The 19,775-nt window shown below is 40.4% G+C and overlaps 1 protein-coding gene across 1 annotated transcript; it reads left to right on the top strand.

Moving 5' to 3' along the window:
* Nucleotides 1–8,902: 8,902 nt before the first annotated feature.
* PRSS35 (serine protease 35) lies at nucleotides 8,903–10,141 on the top strand. The gene has a single exon (XM_065889106.1). The coding sequence runs from the start codon at nucleotides 8,903–8,905 to the stop codon at nucleotides 10,139–10,141; it is 1,239 nt and encodes a 412-aa protein (XP_065745178.1).
* The last annotated feature ends 9,634 nt before the right edge of the window (nucleotides 10,142–19,775 follow it).

Here is a 19,775-nt window from a genome sequence, read left to right as displayed (position 1 = left end):
CCTTCGTGACTTAACCCAGTATCCTATAATTCTGGAGGCCAGAAGTCCAGAGAGGGTCAGCAGGGTTGCCTTCTCCCCTGCAAGTTCCAGCAGAGAATGTCTCCTTACCTTTTCAGGGTCTAGAGGCCACCCGCATTTTGTAGCTTGTGGTCCTGCCTGACGCTGACCTCTGCCTCCATCTTCACAGATCCTTCTCGTTCTTGACCCTCCCGCCTCCTTCTCAGAAGGATCCCTGTGATTACATTGGGCTCACCTGGGTAACCCGAGCTAATCTCCTCATCACACAATCCTTAACTAAATCACGTTTGCAAAGTCTCTTTTACCAAGTCAGGAACATAGTCACATATGACACATTAGGATGTGTTACAGGCATAACTTGGAAATACTATGGCTTCATTTCCAGACCACTGCAATAAAGTGACTATTGCAGCAAAGCGTCACGTGATTTTGGGGGGTTCCCAGTGCATATAAAAGTTACTGTAGTCTGCTAACTGTGCAATAGCATTATGTCTAAAAAACAACGTATACAACAATTGAACACACACTTCGTTGCTAAAACATGCTAACCACCATCTGAGCTTCCGCAAGTGATAACCGTTTTGCTGGTGGAGGGTCTTGCCTCGAGGTTGATGGCTGCTGACTGAGCAGGGCAGTGGCTGCTGAAGAGTGGGGCGGCCGTGGCAGTTTCTTGATATTAAGACACTACTGAAGTTTGCTGCATCGATGGACTCTTCCTTTATGAACGATTTCTCTGTAGCATGCAATGCTGTTTGATAGCATTTCCCCCACAGAACTTCTTTCCTGAGCTGCTTTATCAACTAAGTTTATGTTACACACTAAATCCTTTGTTGTCATTTCAACAATCTTCACAGCATCTTCCCCAGGAGTAGACTGCATCTCAAGAAACTACGTTCTTTGCTCACCCATAAGAAGCAACTCCTCGTCTGTTATAGTGTTATCATGAAACTGCAGTAATTCAGTCACATCTTCAGGCTCCACCTCTATTTCTAGTTCTCACACTGTTTCCATGACACCTGCAGTTACTTCCTCTACTGAAGTCCTGAACCCCTCAAAGTCATCCATGAGAATCAACTTCTTCCAAACTCACGTTAATGTTAATATTTTGACCTCTGTGACTCATGCATGTTCTTCATGGCATCTACGATAGTGTCTTCTTTCCAAAAATTTTCAACTAACTTTGCCCAGATCCATCAGAAGAATTACTATCTGTGGCAGCTGTAGCTTTACGAAATGTATTTCTTAAATAATAAGACTTGAAAGTCAAAATGACTCCTGATCCATGGACTGCAGAACAGATGTTGTGTCAGCAGGCATGAAAACAACATGAATCTCATGGCAGATCTCCCTCAGAGCTCTTGGGTGACCAGGTGCATTGTCGGTGAGCAGTAATATGTTTTTTTCTGGGTTAAGAGTCCATTTTAATTAGATTCAGTTACTTAGAATCAGTTCATCTCAAAACATTTGTGTATTATCAAAGAAAATATAGGGACTTCCCTGGCGGTCCAGTGGTTAAGAATCCGCCTTCCAATGCAGGGGGCGCAGGTTAGATCCTCAGTTGAGGAACTAAGATCCCACATGTGGCGGGTCAACTAAGCCCACGAGCCAAAAATAAATAAATAAATAAAAATAAATAAAAAGAAAATATAAATTACAGTTCTCAAAATTCAAAATCAGTGAGCAGTCAGATTTTGAAAGGAATCTTTTTCTGAGCAGTAGGTCTCGACAGTGGACTTGAAATAGTCAGTAAACTATGTTGTAAAGAAATGTGCTGTCATCCGGGTTTTGTGGTTCCATCGCTAGAGCACAGGCAGAGTAGATTTAGCATAATTCTTAAGGGCTATAGAATTTTCAGGATGGTAAATGAGTATTAGCTTCGGCTTCAAGTCACCAACTGCATTAGCACCTAACAAGAGGGTCAGCCTGTCTTTTGAAGCTCTGAAGCCAGGCACTGACTTCTTTCTAGTTGTGAAAGTCCAATAGCGTCTTCTTCCAATAGAAGGCTGTTTTATCTACATCGGAAATCTGTTGTTTAATGTAGCCACCGTCATGAATTCTCTTAGCTAGACCTTCTGGAGAACTTGCTGCAGCTTCTACATCAGCACTTGCTGTGTCACTTTTATGTTATGAAGATGGCTTCTTTCCTTAAACCTCATGGACCAGCCTCTGCTGGCTTCAGATTTTTCTTCTGCAGCTTCCTCACTTCTCTCAGCCTTCAGAGAATTGAAGTGAGTTAGGGCCTTGCTCTGAATTAGGCTTTGGCCTAAAAGAATATGTGGCTGGTTTGATCTTCTATCCAGACCATTAAAACCTTCTCCATTATCAGTAATAAGGCTCCTTTGCTTTCTTATCATTTGTGTGTTCACTGGAGTAGCTCTTTCACTTTCCTTCAAGAACTTCTTTGCATTCACAACTTGGCTGACTGGTGCAGAAGCCTAGCTTTCAGCCTATCTCGGCTCTCCACATGCCTTTTTCATTTCTGTTTTTTTTTTGCTGTACGCGGGCCTCTCACTGTTGTGGCCTCTCCCGTTGTGGAGCACAGGCTCCGGACGCTCAGGCTCTGCAGGCCATGGCTCACGGGCCCAGCCGCTCTGCGGCATGTGGGATCCTCCCGGACCAGCGCACGAACCCAGGTCCCCTGCATCAGCAGGCGGACTCCCAACCACTTCCCCTCTGCATCTGCTCCCAATTTGCGAAAGTGACTCAAAGTTCGACAAGTGTTCTCTAAAACCTGACCCGTTTAATGCTCACTTCCCACCTGTCTGCTCTCACTAGTAATGCTCCTCCTTTCCTGCCCTGGCCTTTTGCCTAAGCCAGCACTTCTCTCTGCAGATAAAGAGAGTATCTTGTCCGGACCGCAATGTCTACCTGTTGTGTGTCAGTCTTGACCGAGCAGGTGGAGGATGAAACTGGAGGAGGAGGGAGATAGCTGGAACATGTTTTCACATTCGTGCACATGTGTAAATGCAGGCAGTGATGCTGGGAGGGGTGAGTGGCTGGGATCTTGAATGGCTAAATAAAGGACAGGCAAGTTGTCAAAAGTGGTTATGCAGTCATTTCTGGGTCCTAATATACATTAAGGTAGAAGTTGGTGTTGGCCCTATGAGGTCATTGATCTGAGTGGTCCCTGACCCATATCAGCCCCTCAGAAAGTGTCTGACAGAGTAATGCAAAATTATGTTCCAAGGCAGCATACTATACACATGAACTTGGGCAACTACTTCACTGTCCATTACAAGGGACCAGGTGAAAAGAATGGCCCAGGTAAGTGTGACTCTATCACCTGGTGCAGATTCTGGATGGTAAATCAGCTCATGTTCATTTACAAGAAAAATAGTTCATTCAAAACGTTTAATATAGCAAGGTCATCTAATCTTTCTTTCGTCTGCCTGACATGGGTTAAAATATAAACTTTAAAGGGTAACAAACCAAAAAACAAAAGAGAAACTGAGCCTGAGAATGTAATTATGTCATGCCATGGTAAAATTCTATACACTCTAGAAGACTCACTCAAAAAGTTAGGTTTTTCTTTCACTGTAAATCGCTCCCTTAGAGTAATTATTCTGACACTGACTGTTTCTTTTTAGGCTGAGGGCCTGTTGCAGTTCCAGAATTCTTAGGGTAGATTCAGGCTAAAAATAAGACATGGGAAATGCAATTCAAGTGTTCTATGGCTGGGTAATGTTTAATCACACTGAAGTTTAATAGCAATGAGAAAAACATATTACAAAGCCACAGATATTCATAGAAATGAGTAATTAGGAAAACATTCATTTGAGAAGTCTCTAAAGTGAAGCTGTCCTTGAACAAAAAACAAAACAAAGAAAAACGGAGTTTGAGAGTGTGTCAGGAACTATCCTGAAATAAAAATATTTGAGTGTAAAACTGACTTTCTAGAAAACTAAAAGTGCTATAACTTTGCCTTATATGATGAATTGTTTTAAAGTGATATTAATTCACCCATTAAGGTAGAATAATAACTATAAAAGAGCTTATTATTGATTGTGTCTATGCTCTGGGCTCAGTGGTAATTCTCTGCATATATCAACTTATTTAATTCTCACAATTACATTATGAAGTTGAGATTACTCTTATCTTCACTTTGCAGATGAGGAAATGGAAACTTAATTGAACTTAATAAACTGCCCATATTCAGTTGCCTAGTAAGTGGTAAAGATGAGACTTAACCCAAGTCTTCTTACTCCTTGGTCTGCCCTTGTAACCACTACGCTGGTAGAGATACCCAAATATTCTAAATACTATCAGCTTTTACATTTCTAAGAAAGTATAAGCAAGCAACCAAACAAAAGCAATAGTAAGTTATCTCTTATAGTTACGGGTGGTCATTTCTGTTAATCATACAGACCAGGTAGAAATGTGGACTGATATCTGCTTCATCAGTAAGAATTCATCTATAAATCCTGGTATTCTTGCTTCCTCCCTAATTCTCTTCCCTTCCGTTCGTCTCCATGGTCCAACTCATAATTAACTATGTGTACATTGACTCGTGGTGAGAGCCATGACTGCAACCTCACTTTTATTAACCAAAATTGGAATCTGAAGCCCCAAATCCAAGCCATCTGGAAAGTGACAGGGAAGGTCACAATTATAATGGAAGACAGGAAAAAGGAGGAGAATGAGGGAAGACATGGCACATTAAAGCTTTCAAAATACTATAACTGCTCCACCAGCTGGGACCGTGTCTCTTTAGTTAGTGCTTTTTGGATGACAGGAGTCTATAGATGTATCCACTGAACCATGGCTTGCTCTATCAGCAAGAGCTATCATTTACGTTACATTGACGTTTTACCACAAGGCAAACTTAGATTTCCCAAAAGGAAGTGTCCTGAGACATTTGCTCAGTTTGAAATTATAGGCCGAATTAGACAGGCTTACTAAATCCATGTCCTTTATTACTGTGATTCTGAGGTCATATGACGAGGCTCTGCCCTTCCCGTGCCCAAGGATAAATGTGGGCATGGCTTTTATTCCTGTGCTCCATTGCAGCTGAGTCCCTCAAAGGGCACCAGATAGGGCTGGCCAACTAACACTCTTGCATCATCTGTAGCATCAGAGGCGTTACACACAAGCCTATTGAATTTGAATCTTTTCAGAAGTATTATTAAATCACTTATGTAAAAGTATGGTTTTTTTTCTATTAAAGGAGGAACCATTCAATATTAACAGTTGCTAACATAGTAAAAGAGCAAAGTTTAGAATGAATTTATTTTGTACACAGAGATGAAGCAGAGGTCCTTTGAAACCTGGTTAAGCAATCATCCCTGGAAAGTCTACCTTCTGGGAGGGGCTTAAGCTGCTACACCAGGACCTTGTCTGCTGAAGTGGTTCTGAAACTGTACTGAGTATCAGAATTGCCTGGAGGGCTGTGTACAACATGCCTAGCTGGGAACCCACACCTCTCCTGGAGAGTTTTGAACAGTAGGTCTGGGTTGGGCCCTGAGAATTAGCATTTTTAACAAGTTCCTAGGGGATGCTGACACTGCTGGTTTGGGGACTACAACCTGGGAATCCCTTGATGTGACAGAGTTTATTTTGCCACTCACAAGCACAGAATCTTACTAACAAAATCTTACTAACAAACAAAATCTTATTCAAAATTCATTTTGAATCCAAAGGCAGGAGAAAAACCAATTTCCCTGCTCAAAGCAGTCAGGCAGAAGGAGTTCCCCATTACTCACAGGAGGGTCAGCCTTTTTGTTCTATGTAGGTCTTCAGCTGATTGGATGAGGCCCACCCACATTAGGGAGAGCAATCTGCTTTACTCTATCTACCAATTCGAATGTTAATATCATCCAGAGACACCCTCCCAGACACACCCAGAATAATATCTGACCAAATATCTGGGCACCCTGTGGCCCAGTCAAGTTGACACATAAAACTAACCATTACATGGGACTTTCTTAAAAGTCTGACTACAGAATTAATGCACAGGGCACATGTTTTATTTGGTAAAGAATAAAGGAACTTCTAAATTTAAGATGCATATTCTAGGTCAATTATTTGTATAGCAAAATACCATCTGGTCTGTTATAATTTAATATTTGCATTCTACCTATCTAAATCCTAACTAGCTAAAAATTTGCAAGACTAAATTAAACAACGCTGGAAAAAAAAAAACCCAAATCCGAAAAACAAAACCTAACTGTGGAAGCAATACCACAACACCAAGATTTTGACGTTCTCTCTTTTGCCTAGGAATGCCTTTGACACACTTATTACTGCACAGATCATTATTACCAAGTGTTAAAATGTACAAGGTGATCCTGTGTATTTTTTAATGTGGGTAATTGGCTGATTCTCAGTCTTTGCTGTAATCATATATTAAGTACATAATGAACAGCTGTTATCACATAGAGCTAGATAAAAAATCAATTTTTAAAACTTTTGTTTCCCACATCAAAAAACTCCCTTGGTTGAAATTTTGCTAAGAATCAAGTAGATAAAAAGATATGTATGCATCTTTTTTAAATCATGTATTATGGCCTGTTGATAAACTAAGAGGCAGCAAATAACTATGATTTTAGTTTTTTTTTTTTTTGGAAAGACATAACTTTTCATCTTGGGAACCACCCAGTTAAACATACAATTTCAAAAAAAAAAAAAAAAAACATACAATTTCAAGGTCTCAGTAGAGTTACTGAGTCGTTAGCCTTTGTCATTCCAATCCAATTAAATAAAATGGATGAAATACTCATTATGAAAATTGCATAAAAAGGCAACAAAAGAAAATACTAAGTGGTTCAACAAAATCATTACTGATATAATCACTGCTTTGCGTAAAGTCAAATTTGCCATGGTAATGATTAGAAAATATTGTGACATGAGTGTGGATTTTTTTCTCAAGTATATTGTTTACTGATTTTTTGGACAATATCCATCAGTCTACAGAAGAATGCCCTGTCTCCAAAATGAAGTACAAGCTATTCAGCAAACAATACTAATATTAACCAGAATCACCATTACTTAGCATTCAACTGGGAGCAAACAGAAAAAAATGGAAATTGCAAAACTTCTACGTAATTTTGCTGATGCAAGTCACGGTAAAGATTATTCTAACACGTTCCAATGTATGATCATTCAAATTAATTGTCGTGTTTTGATGAATAGAGCATGTTTAACAAAGAGGTTAATGTAGTATATGTTTTTGTTTTATCAAAAGGATGTTATTAGTTTGTTAATAAAATTCTGTACTTGTATATGGCAAAATGAACTCTGTTGTATCAAGAGATGCCCATGTTCGGCTCTGAATCAGACACAACTTCGGCTTTTCCTGCCAGCTCCCAGGATCTTATGGGTGTACCCTGCTTTGTGGGCCATTCCTGACATTCTTTATTAGCTTTCTTTTCTTTGATAAGCAAAGAAAGCTTATGAGAAAGCCTTGAGAGTGAAGGTACTGTAGGAATAATCTAACCTTGAACTGCCTCCGCTTTATACACAGTGCAAATCACGTGCTAAGCCTGGGTATTTTAACTATTAGTTAAAAACAACTTGGAACATAGCTTACAAATTTCCAAACTGCTGCTCCAAAGAGTACTACTCCCCCTCTCTCACCAAGCAACAACTGACGAAAGTCAGTTCTAGGAACAGATTTACATACCAGTGAACCTAGAGAAGCAGGAAATGAAGGCAAGAAGATGTAAACAATAGAAGAGGTATTATACAATTTAAACAGTTTTCAGATGAGAGACCCAGGATGAAAGGGACTATATTTCATCATGATCATGTTCCCCCAAGTAGCAAATTCATAACCATCGCCTTTGCTCCATAAATTCTTACAATTTTAATATAAAGTAAAATGCCACTATAAAGTTTTTTTTTTTTTTTTTTTTTTTTTTTTTTTTGCGGTACGCGGGCCTCTCACTGTTGTGGCCTCTCCCGTTGCGGAGCACAGGCTACGGACGCACAGGCTCAGCGGCCATGGCTCACGGGCCTAGCTGCTCCACGGCATGTGGGATCTTCCCGGACCAGGGCACGAACCCGTGTCCCCTGCATCGGCAGACGGACTCTCAACCACTGCACCACCAGGGAAGCCCTATAAAGTATTTTTGCGTGGTGCTTTGCTTAGGTGGTAGTTCCAAGCACAACTTTGTTTTAAAAAAGTACAGGGTACATTTTGCTTATTTTCGGATAAAAGGGCCTGTGCTGTGTATTTTCTTTTTACGATTAGGGGTTCTGCTTGTGAAAATCAAAGCAGGTCAATAGCAGAGGAGCCCATTTATTTACTTCTAAAATCTCTACTGAATATTTTAGAATATTATCCTATGATTTTAATTGCACCATCAATCAGCTTGGTCTGCAAGCCGTGATTAAGGGAAATTCATTGTATTCCAGTGAATGCTTTTTTTGAGCTCTGTGCTAGCCATTTACATTCTAGAGATGAGGAATTTATGATCCCTGCTTTTATTAAGAAGCTGAGTTCAGGGAAAGGGCCGGACATCTGCTGTTATCTTTATTTCTAAATCATTTGGAGATAAGGTTGTAGGACACCTTGGAAGGAAGATGGTGTGGCTTATGCAACAGAGGACCGCAGTTTGCCACCCCTTCTTATTCTCCCATGTGTTGGGTTGAAAGAGGGGAGAAAGAGGGGGAGATGGCAGATGGGGGTAGGATGCACGGGGATTAGGGCTGGTGGAGGGCAGTCTGAGTGAAAACAATTTACTGATTTTGGATGTCTGTATGAGCCTACTTAGTAGGGTGTTTATCTAATCTCAGTAAAATCTAAGTACAGTGAGAATATGGGCTCCTATTTGTGGTGAAGCTACGTTTAGGACCCAAGACCTAAATGAATGATAAGTAACATATTTTAAAAGAAACCATTATAAAGCCTCTCTTTCTATTTTAAAGGACAACATAGAAGAACAAAATGGAAACGCTATTTTGGTTGATACTTTCCACCCTTGGGTGGACTCTCATCGATGGATCTGAAATGGAACGGGATTTTATGTGGCACTTGAGAAAAATACCCCGGCTTGTCAGTGAAAGGACCTTCCATCTCACCAGCCCCACCTTTGAAGCAGATGCTAAGATGGTGTTAAATCAAACGTGTGGCATCGAATGCCAGAAAGAACTCCCGGCTCCCAACCTTTCTGACCTGGAAGACTCTCTCTCATATGAGACTGTCTTTGAGAACGGCACCCGAACCTTGACCAGAGTGAAAGTTCAAGGTTGGGTCCCTGAGCCACATGAAAATCTCACTGCCCAGGGAGCACCTGTGAGGAGAAAGAGACAGGTGTACGGCACTGACAGCAGGTTCAGCATCTTGGACAAGAGATTCTTAACCAATTTCCCTTTCAATACGGCCGTGAAGCTCTCCACGGGCTGCAGTGGTATCCTCATCTCCCCCAACCACGTCCTAACAGCTGCCCATTGTGTCCACGACCGAAACGACTACATCAAAGGTAGCAAAAAGCTAAGGGTAGGGTTGTTGAAGATGAGAAATAAAGGTAGTGGCAAGAAGCACAGAGGTTCTAGGAGGAACAGGAGGGAAGCAAGGGGTGGTGCTGGAAGAGAGGGTAGCAGAGAGAAACTGAAGGAGAGCGCCAAGGCTGGGAGAAGGAGAAAGGAATCTGCTCGGGGTCAGAGAGCCGCTGACGGGATGCCCTCCTTCCAGTGGACCCGGGTCAAGAACATCCACATCCCCAAAGGCTGGGCTAGAGGAGGGAGGGGAGATGCAGCCTTGGATTATGACTACGCCCTTCTGGAGCTGAAGCGTGCTCACAAAAAGAAATACATGGAGCTGGGCATCAGTCCCACTGTCAAGAAGCTGCCCGGCGGAATGATCCACTTCTCAGGATTTGATCACGACAGGGCGGATCAGTTAGTCTACCGGTTTTGCAGCGTGTCCGAGGAATCCAATGATCTTCTCTATCAATACTGCGATGCCGAGTCGGGCTCCACTGGCTCTGGGGTCTATCTGCGTCTGAAAGATCCGGACAAAAAGAGATGGAAACGCAAAATCATTGCGGTCTATTCCGGCCACCAGTGGGTGGACATAAACGGGGTTCAGAAGGACTACAACGTGGCCGTGCGCATCACGCCCCTCAAGTACGCCCAGATCTGCCTCTGGATGCACGGGGATGATGCCAGTTGCACCTACGGCTAACGGATCCCTGAAACGAGGCTGTGGATGACCTACATCGCAGAGAAAACTGGTTCTGATTACTCTAGTAAAGGTCACTTCATAGGTTTTGCTTGGACTTGAACCCTATCCATAGTATTTCAACATGTTTATTTTTTCAAAATTAGGAGCTTTTCATACATTTTTAAAAGGTGTTGGTACGCATCCTACAATTAGATGGACACTTCAATGCCAAGTATATATTCTTCTTTACATGGTGATAAGTTTCATTGGTGGGAAAAGTTTTGTTTCTTTCTGCCTTGTTAAAGATTAGACACTCTTTAAAATTTCAAGCTGGTATCATAAATAATATGATTTCTCAATGGACTAACTCTCAGGGTCCTACTCTAAGAAGAGGCCAATAGGGTGCTGGTTGCGTATTCAATGTGAAACTGCATATACAGAGGTGGACGACTAGAATCAAGTTTGAGACAGTTACAACACAGTTTGTACTACTCTGAGGTAGACCCATTCAGCTCATGCCCTCCATGTTTATATTGTGTTTTCCACTGGGTCTGAGAAACTTTAGGTTTTTTTTTTTTGCAGTACGCAGGCCTCTCACTGTTGTGGCCTCTCCCGTTGCGGAGCACAGGCTCCGGACATGCAGGCTCAGCGGCCATGGCTCACGGGCCCAGCCGCTCCGTGGCACGTGGGATCCTCCCGGGCCGGGGCACGAACCCATGTCCCCTGCCTTGGCAGGCAGACCCCCAACCACTGTGCCACCAGGGAAGCCCTCTTTTTTTTTTTTTTAAGAATTACAATGAACAGCAATCTTTATAAACAAAACTATTAACAGTTTTACTGCTTTAAAAAAATACCAACTGAAGTGTTATTATTTAAGGGAGAACTACTTTGTTCTATGAAATAAATCTAATTTAAAAAAAGGGAAACTGAGACATTTTAAGATCTCAAGTTTTTATTTAACTAGTATTCAGAATATGGACTTTTCAAGTATGCGTAGGAAGACAGTTCCAAAGTTAATAAATGATCAGGTGTTGAAAGCCACATCATTTTATACAGCTACACGGTCTCCTACGAATGAGGTGTTACAGTTTGAGACAAGGAATTCTATCGTCTTTTTTAAGAGAAAGCCTTTCTTCCCCTTGACAAAGTTCGCTTTTCTTAATAGGGCCACAGACATTATTTTGGTGAATTCTCTGATTAGCGATTTTGGATATGTCCCTTTAACAAAGTGAGTATAATTTATGAATATAGTTTTTAAAAGAAAGTTCTGATCGTTTTCATTAGGGACCAAGGCGGTGCACACACTGGGGCCATCATGGCAGCCTCAGCAGACAGAGTCCAGTGGCTGCCCTGGGGCAAAACACAGTAGACACTCAATACATATTTCTTGAATGATCAGATATTTGCTGAATGGCTGTACAAGCGGTTTAGTTCAGGCCATTATGTTTAAAGGGTTTTAGTGATTTGTAATTGAGTGCACTACAAAATTCAGGAGTTGCAGACCTTATTTCTGGGCTGCTCTTCCTGGTAGTGTCTAGGGTACACGCTCTTCTCTTGGGACACACCCAAGTCATTGATTCTGCCTGAGTTCCAATTTATTTTACTTGTTATTATTTTCTGTAATAAGGGGAAGTTATACCCTTGACTAGTATGCAAAGGAATACATTAGATTATGATGTTAAAAAGTGATTTTGTAAATGGTGTTGAAAATAGCTGAAATTTAGCACAAGTTATATTCTTTTATAATGTGAATCTGTTAAAAATCATTCAATAAAAATTTTTAAAATAAATCAACTATCACTCTTACTGTATTTGTATATATGTTTTACATACAAGGTTTTAGCAAGTATTAACTGTTTATTTAAAAAAATGATTCTACTTAATTCTAAGCACATTTTGCTGGGAAGTATTTTATCACTGGTGGTAGTGGAATAGGGCTATTGTCTCAAAAACTTGGATCAAATCTTTTTTGGGGAAACATCTATATGATCACTGCGACTAAAAATGTTCCAAGGTGGGGCTTCCCTGGTGGCACAGTGGTTGAGAGTCCGCCTGCCGACGCAGGGGACACGGGTTCGTGCCCCGGTCCGGGAAGATCCCACATGCCGCGGAGCGGCTGGGCCCGTGAGCCATGGCCGCTGAGCCTGCGCATCCGGAGCCTGTGCTCCACAACGGGAGAGGCCACAACAGTGAGAGGCCCGCGTACCGCAAAAAAAAAAATGTTCCAAGGTGAATTCTGCACATTTGCACTCTTGCAAACACACATGCATTCTTCATCTTAGTTTCTTAGACAGTAAGTCCTGGGTTTGAGTCAGTTTGGAGGAATTTATGGTGCTTACTGTCAACAGTTTGGTTCTTAAGGTTAAGTTCTGAATATACATGATTTCCTTAAAATCACTGTATAATATACTTTTCTAAAATACAAAATTTTAGCTCATTTTATTCACAGAGGTTTGATTCTCTCATTTTCTTCTCTTTCCCAAGAGAATCATGGATCTCATATGACCTATTTAGGACCACCAAAATGTACTACATTATTCAGAAAGTTTTACTTCACATACTTCTTCTGTTATGCTTATCGGATTTGAAATAGAAAATTAATTTCAATCCTCTTAGCTAAACAAATATACCCACACACACATATGTTGTCTACTGTGTGTAAAGGATGATACTGACTTATTGCTTAGAAAGACTTATCAATGGGTGAATTTAAAGAACTATTTATAAAACAACTGAAACTTAGAATTATGTTTTTTTCTTTACCCAAATAATACATTTCATTTTATTTATGTTTTTTCTTGCTTAAATCAATAACTGTGTGGGCAGAAGAGACATTTTTCCTTTTTTGATATGTTTCTAGTTAAATCCCAGATATTCACTTTGAAAAAGATTTAAATATATGTATGACCAAGATCAGAGTTGTGCACAAATCATTACCTTTTTGTTTTTTCAGCTTCAAAACAATCTTTTTAATAAACTGATTTTTCTAGCTTTCTTCAATGGCCAAATCATAAAGTTCAGAGATATTTAGGATATTTGGTCTAACTGGTGGTGAAATCATGTTGTCATTATATGGGGTCAGTGTATAGGCAGATTCACAATTCTTTATCGATTTGCCATTCAACTAAGGGGAACAAAATCACCCTCAGGTGTTTTTTTTTTCTAAATAAAGTCTAGGAGGGCAATCCCCTGTCTACTTCTTTCTGTATTTAATAACTGGCAGTTTGATCCAGTTAGTGAAACTGTCTAGAGCATGGTGGCCATGCTAGCTTGCTTTACCCACAGTCCAGGTAATTCTTAATCAGCTTGGGATGCCGTAACAAAATACCATAGACTGGGTGGCTTAAACAACAGAAAATTATTTCTCACAGTTCTGGAGGCTGGGAAGTCCGGCAAGGTAGGTTTCATTCTGAGGCCTCTGATCTTGGCTTGTAGGTGGCTGCCATCTTGCTTGTGTGCACAAGACCTCTTCTTTGTGTGCTCTCAGAGAGAGAGAGAGAGAGAGAGAGAGAACAAGCTCTTTGGTGTCTCTTCTTACAAGGGCACTAATCCCAGCATGAGGGCCCCACCCTCATGACCTCATCTAACCCTAATTACCTCCCTAAGGCCCCATCACCCAATACTATTGCATAGGGGGTAGGGCTTCAACACATGAATTTTGGGGGGACCCAAACACTCAGTCCATAACAAGTGTCTATTCTAAACCCACAAGTTGCAACTTGGGCCAGGCCCAGGGAACTCATAAAATAAAGCAGTCAGCAGGGGAACGAGGCAATGGGGTATGAATGGAAGCCCAGGCCAACCAATCTCCTTCTCCACATTTTCATGATCATTATCTCAAGTGCTTATACCTGACACAGAGGAGGTGATAAATACATGCTTTAAAATAACACCCAGAATTCCTTGAGGCTTACTCTTTCAGGGCATTATCTACTCTGCACTGCATGATAAGGCTCCAAAATATTATACTAGAGGTATTATCTTAGCCACATATTGTATATAGCACATGTTCAAATAATGGGGACGTTTATTTGTAATGAGAATTTTAATATCAGAATATTGTAGCATGGCATAGGAATCAGACATTTGCCATGTTCCCTACTGGTTTGGGTATTTCTGATGAAAATGCTTTCAAACTGAGGAGTGCCAGGGTCCTGTAGTTATGCCTCATCCCCTGCTCTGCTGTGTAAATATTTTTTTTAAACATCTTTATTGGAGTATAATTGTTTTACAACGTTGTGTTAGTTTCTGTTGTACAACAAAGTGAGTCAGCTATACATATACATATATCCCCATATCCCCTCCCTCCCACCCTCCCTATCCCACCCCTCTAGGTCGTCATAAACCATAGAGCTGATCTCCCTGTGCTATGCAGCTGCTTCCCACTAGCCATCCATTTTACATTTGGTAATGTATATATGTCGATGCTACTCTCTAACTTCGTCCCAGCTTCCCCTTCCCCCACGCCATGTAAATATTTAATCAGATAATCTCTGCTTCAGAACTTGCCTCTGAAGTCTTTCGTTTCAGCAATATTTTAAAATTTCCAATAACATGTTAAAATTCATTCACTTTTCTCAAGCCCTGGGACAAGTAGTCTGCTTAGAATGTCTACTTTAATCCAGATTGCAGTCACTGTGACCATATGATCCATTATTGCCTTCCAGTGTGGTTTTACCAAACTGAGACAATATGATCACATTTTAATCTATATTTGTAAATGTTTTACTAGTAGTAAAACTGACATTTACGCTTTTGAAATCCTCTGTGTATGCATTCATATACTGAAATGTGTATAGTATATACTCTCACACGTGGCACAGATGAGAGCAAAATTCTGGAAACTGTTCACACAAGTGAATACAGATGAGTTTGGAAAGTTCCTTTAGCCTTTTGCTCAGCATAACGACTACTCATTTTTTTTTACTCATCTCTGTATTTTACATTCAACTTCATCAGTGATTTGTAATATACCATACGATTATCATCTTATTTACCCAGAATTTCCTTTGCTGGTAAGTACAAGTATCCAAAATATAGCAAAAATATTAAGCCCCAGATATTATCCTCTGATAACCGAAATGGATGACAATGAAATGACTTTTACTCTGGAAATAATCTTAACAAGTTTGGTTATCTCATTTCCTAAACTATACTTGAAAGCAGCTGTCAAGGCAAGTCTAGATCAGTCCCCAGAAGTGACAGCCTGAGAGAGAAGGTGCAGACAAACTACTAAACTAGTAAAACAACAACAACAAAAACCAGTTATTAAAAACTACAAAATTACAGTTGTTTAGAGCTGCTGAGTTTCGGAGCAGTAGCTATGCGACCCATACTAGCTTGTGAAAGCCTACCAATGTATGTTATGTTCACAATGCTGGCTGAATAATTGATATAAAATTTAGTTATGGTCAGTATGAGTTTTGTAAGGTGTTATAGAACATTTTTCATAAAAAAGCTTAACATACATTTTTAAAGCTTTGTTAAAAGAAGAGAAAAACATCAGTGGTCTACAGAATCGACTTGCTTCTGTACCAAATGAAATTCTAATCTCGAACGTCAAGAAAAAAATCTTTCCCAGATGTTTTATTATACCCCCAAATCCTTAACCATTAAAATATTGGTGATTTTGACTGTTAATGAGTGTATTGAAAGTTGAGAATTAGCCATACAGCTGCACCCAGTTTATGCAAACACATCACACAGGTACAGCAACTCTGGTGTATTGGAGAAAATTCAGGACGTGGAATACAATAGCTTTAATTGTCTAATCCTAGTAGACTGCCCTGAGTGAAGTAAATGGTCACCAAATACAATATGCTGATAATTGTAATTAGTATTATAAAATGATAGAAATTACCTCCTATAATTGAAAGAAAGATTGGAAGTTCCTAAGGGCAGAGATCACCAATCAATCATCCCTGAAGAACTAGCGTGAGGGTGAGTGTGTGCCGGTGCATGTTTTGGGAGGATTGGGGTGTTGCAACTCTTGTTCTCTGAAACGGTCAGCTTCCCCTTCCCACGACTATGTTACTCTTAAACCTCCAGCTTCCTGGGGTTTAGCCAACAACACAAGGTTTTTCTAAGAAGTGCCTATTAAGGAACTACTCTCTTCTCAGCTAGATAAGCCCTCCAGGGGCTTTCCGAGAGTAATCCTTAGATGACTGAGGCTTCTGGAAAATGAGAAGAAGTCCCTTTCTGTTCTAAGCATGTTCCGTTCTTCTCCTCTTAACTGACAGGAGTAAAAACTGCAATTCTGCGTTCCTTAGGATTTAAACTACAGCTACCGACCCAGATACCAGATCACAAAACAACATCGATCTCAGCATATAGGAGAAAAGAACAGACTAGTATACAGTACAGAGATCTGAGAGGACACATTCATTTTTTCCCTCAAAACTCCTTTAAGTTGATCAGTTGGAAAAAATTGCAGCTAACAATCTTAGAAGATGCACCTTTTAAACTTTTCAACAGTTTTTCTTTACAGTACCTACAAAAGTGCCGTTTAATTATGTTTTTCTTTTAAAAATCAGAGGGGGCTTGGTGCCAAGATTCTACTGCCAAACAAAACTACCACTTTATCAAGCAACTGCCGAAAGATAAAAGCGTGTTATTTCTAAGACAGAACCAAATTTAGTATTCTGCCACTGTACTTGGAGCATTTACTTTAAAAGGCTCTCTTTGTGGCCTGGGAAAATAAGCAACATCATTGTACCCACCCAATGGGCAGTGGTGCCACTTCCTGTAGATGGTACGTGGCTGATGTGGCTCCATGGACAGATGTCCTGGGCACTCATTGGTCCAGCATCTTTCCTGCACATAGCCGCCAAATGAAAGCTTGGTTTTTGGTGGAAGCTAATGTATCATAATGCCATAGGGACCACCTTTTTATGACTAGGAACTACATGTCTCAAGTTTTAGACTAGATGAGACAAAATACTCTCCGTGTCTTTCCTATTTTGAAGACTTCAGAAATTTTCTCTTTTGCTGGAATTATCTAGAACGTTCAAATAGAGCTACACCCTGTGAGTCCACCAGATTTATGACATTTCAGTGGTTTCCAAAGTTGGTTGCTCATCAGAATGACCTAGGGAATTATTTTAGAAAGATTGTTTCCAGGGCCCCACTGAGATCTACCTTGCAGCCCCTAAGAGTGAGGCCCAGAAATCTATATTTGATAAAGCTCTCCAAGGAATTATGATGTTCATAATTTAGCTTGATTTGGGAACCACCATGAAAACCTATCTTCCCTAAATTAATTCTTCCAGCTCCTACACTTTCCTTCTGTGCACAATTATGTTTGTCTTTTTCTCCCCAATAAAATGTTTTCTCAGTTTTACCTATCTTTATATTTTTTCCTGTAAACTACCTTAAGTACTTTGGTAAGGAAAGTGGTGGTAAAACCATCAGACACATAGATGGTATTCTTTTCAGTATTTTTATAAAGCGGAAACACATTTTAGCAATAACATTGTCAAATTCTGTTTTATGATGGTAAGAAACGAGTCAAATTTACAAAACTCCTGAACATAGGCAATCATTTTACAATCAGGGACAAAATCCAATTTTACTTGTTTCCTGGAAATGAGATCATTTTTTTAAAAATTCATGATCTGCTTTACACTATAGGTTAGATCAAATCACTGTAGTTCAATGAACATTTATTGAGTCCAATCTTAGGCACATAGGATACAGAGTTAAGTACTAGATTCTACCCTTCTTCAAAAAATTCATAATATAGTAAGGAAGTCAGACACATGTTTAAAAAATGGTGTGAAAAAGGTGAAGCAAGTACAAGGTGCTGAAGGAACACATTTGAGAAGCATCAGCTCTATCGGGGTGGGCAGATGTGATGAAAAGAAAGGCTTCCTAGAGGAGGTGATACCTCAGTTGGGTTTTGAAGGATGCGTTCAAGTTTGCCAGCCTATCGGGGGGGAGCTTGGGGGAGTGGAGGCCACCCACAGGAGACGAAACAGCCTGTGCAAAGGTATGGAAGTGTGACACTGTCCTGTGTGCTTAGGACGCAGTGTTGGGGGTTGCTGCCATGAGAGGTTAGCTCCTGCTAGTGGCGAGGAATGGCAAGAAATGAGGCTCCAAACTAGACTTCTAGCCTTGAATAGACGTTTGACTTGAATGTCATGCTAGAGAGCTTGGACTTCAACCTTTACATGCAGGTTTTGAGGTCAGGGAAAAGTCATGTCATCAGATGAGAATTTTGACAGGGAAACCTGGCCAACCATGTAGGCTGAATTGGGGTGAGTTTGGGTGGGGATTAGACTAGAGGCAAAGAGCCCAGTAAACAGCTACTGTCCTAAGAAAGTGGCCGCAGAAATGGCACGAGAGGGCAACTTGTAAGACATTCCGAGAGCAGAATGTTCAGTGTACTTAGTGGCTCACTGAATACAGGGGAGAACTGAGGGTGTAATGTCACACCAACTTTCTGGTTTGGGAGACTAGGTAGACAGTGAGACCACCAACCTAGACAGAAAATCCAGGCTTGAGGTAAACAGATAACGAGTTCACTCTTAGACATGTTTGTTAAACATTTTTGTAGAATATTTATCAATAAGTTTGATAACACCTAGACATAAAGAAAGCAACAAGTTATAAACATTATGTGGTTTTACAGTGAACTAACCCATTAACACATCACCAACTAGCCAGTTATGTAACTATATTTTGTTCTGGACCCAATCAAATAGGAACACCTTTGTCTCTGTTCTAAACTAAATGTTCCTTTTAGTGTAGCTTTGAAGCCATTTTTTTTTTCCCTGCGAGAAGAGATAGATGTTTAAAAAATCTGGCCCCAAATACACAACTAAAATATTACGCACATGGTCACAACTGCATGTCCTGTTTTCATGTTTTCAATAGAGTACCAAAAGCCATGTGATCCAAAATAGCAAGTGATTTAAAAAGTAACTCCAAATTTCCTTGGCACAGATTTGTAAGTCACTTCAGGCTGTAAGTTTTGACCTTCTGTTTAGGTTTTACAAAGACAATTATTAATTACAAAATTAGTTGACTTACCCCAAAGATGTTCCCTACTCTGAAGGAGAGAGATGAACCACGGGCTGTTTGGGTATCTGGAGATGAATTTAGCATTAAAGAGTGGGTTAACAGCAGAGAACACGATCACTAAAAGAAGACTGTCTCCCCCTCCCCTTGTTGGAAGGGGGCCCTTCTAGGTCCTACTCACCTGTGGTCTGCTGTCTGCAGGCCTGGGTTCTGTCCTAGGCTATAGTCTCTTGCTGCTGTAGGTTTCTGTTCAAAATTTTCTCCCTACTTCAGTCCTCAATGTTGCTACCTGCACATTCTATGTCCATTCTGGATATTTTTACCTTCCATCTCTGTCAAATACTCATTAAATATTTCTCCTATTTTAAAAAAATCACTATTAAGTGTATTTTTTAAAAGATATTTGATCTCCAAGTAGAAACACTTTTGGCCAGTGGCAACAATTCTATTACGGGCCCAAAGCATCTTTCATATCAGTATCTTTCATTTATGTTCTTAAAAAGTGTCATTAGACACTGGAAACTGTGCCCAGGAAGAGGCTCCAGGGAAACAAGTTGAACTCGGTGGTAGATGTTGTTTGTACCCTGCTCAGATACCTCATCTTCCAGCTGTGTTGAATTGTGAGCTGTATTAATAT

This window comes from Phocoena phocoena, chromosome 12 (assembly GCF_963924675.1).
Source record: "Phocoena phocoena chromosome 12, mPhoPho1.1, whole genome shotgun sequence".
Classification (NCBI taxonomy): Eukaryota; Metazoa; Chordata; class Mammalia; order Artiodactyla; family Phocoenidae; genus Phocoena; species Phocoena phocoena.
This window is presented reverse-complemented; position numbering and strand designations above follow the sequence as displayed.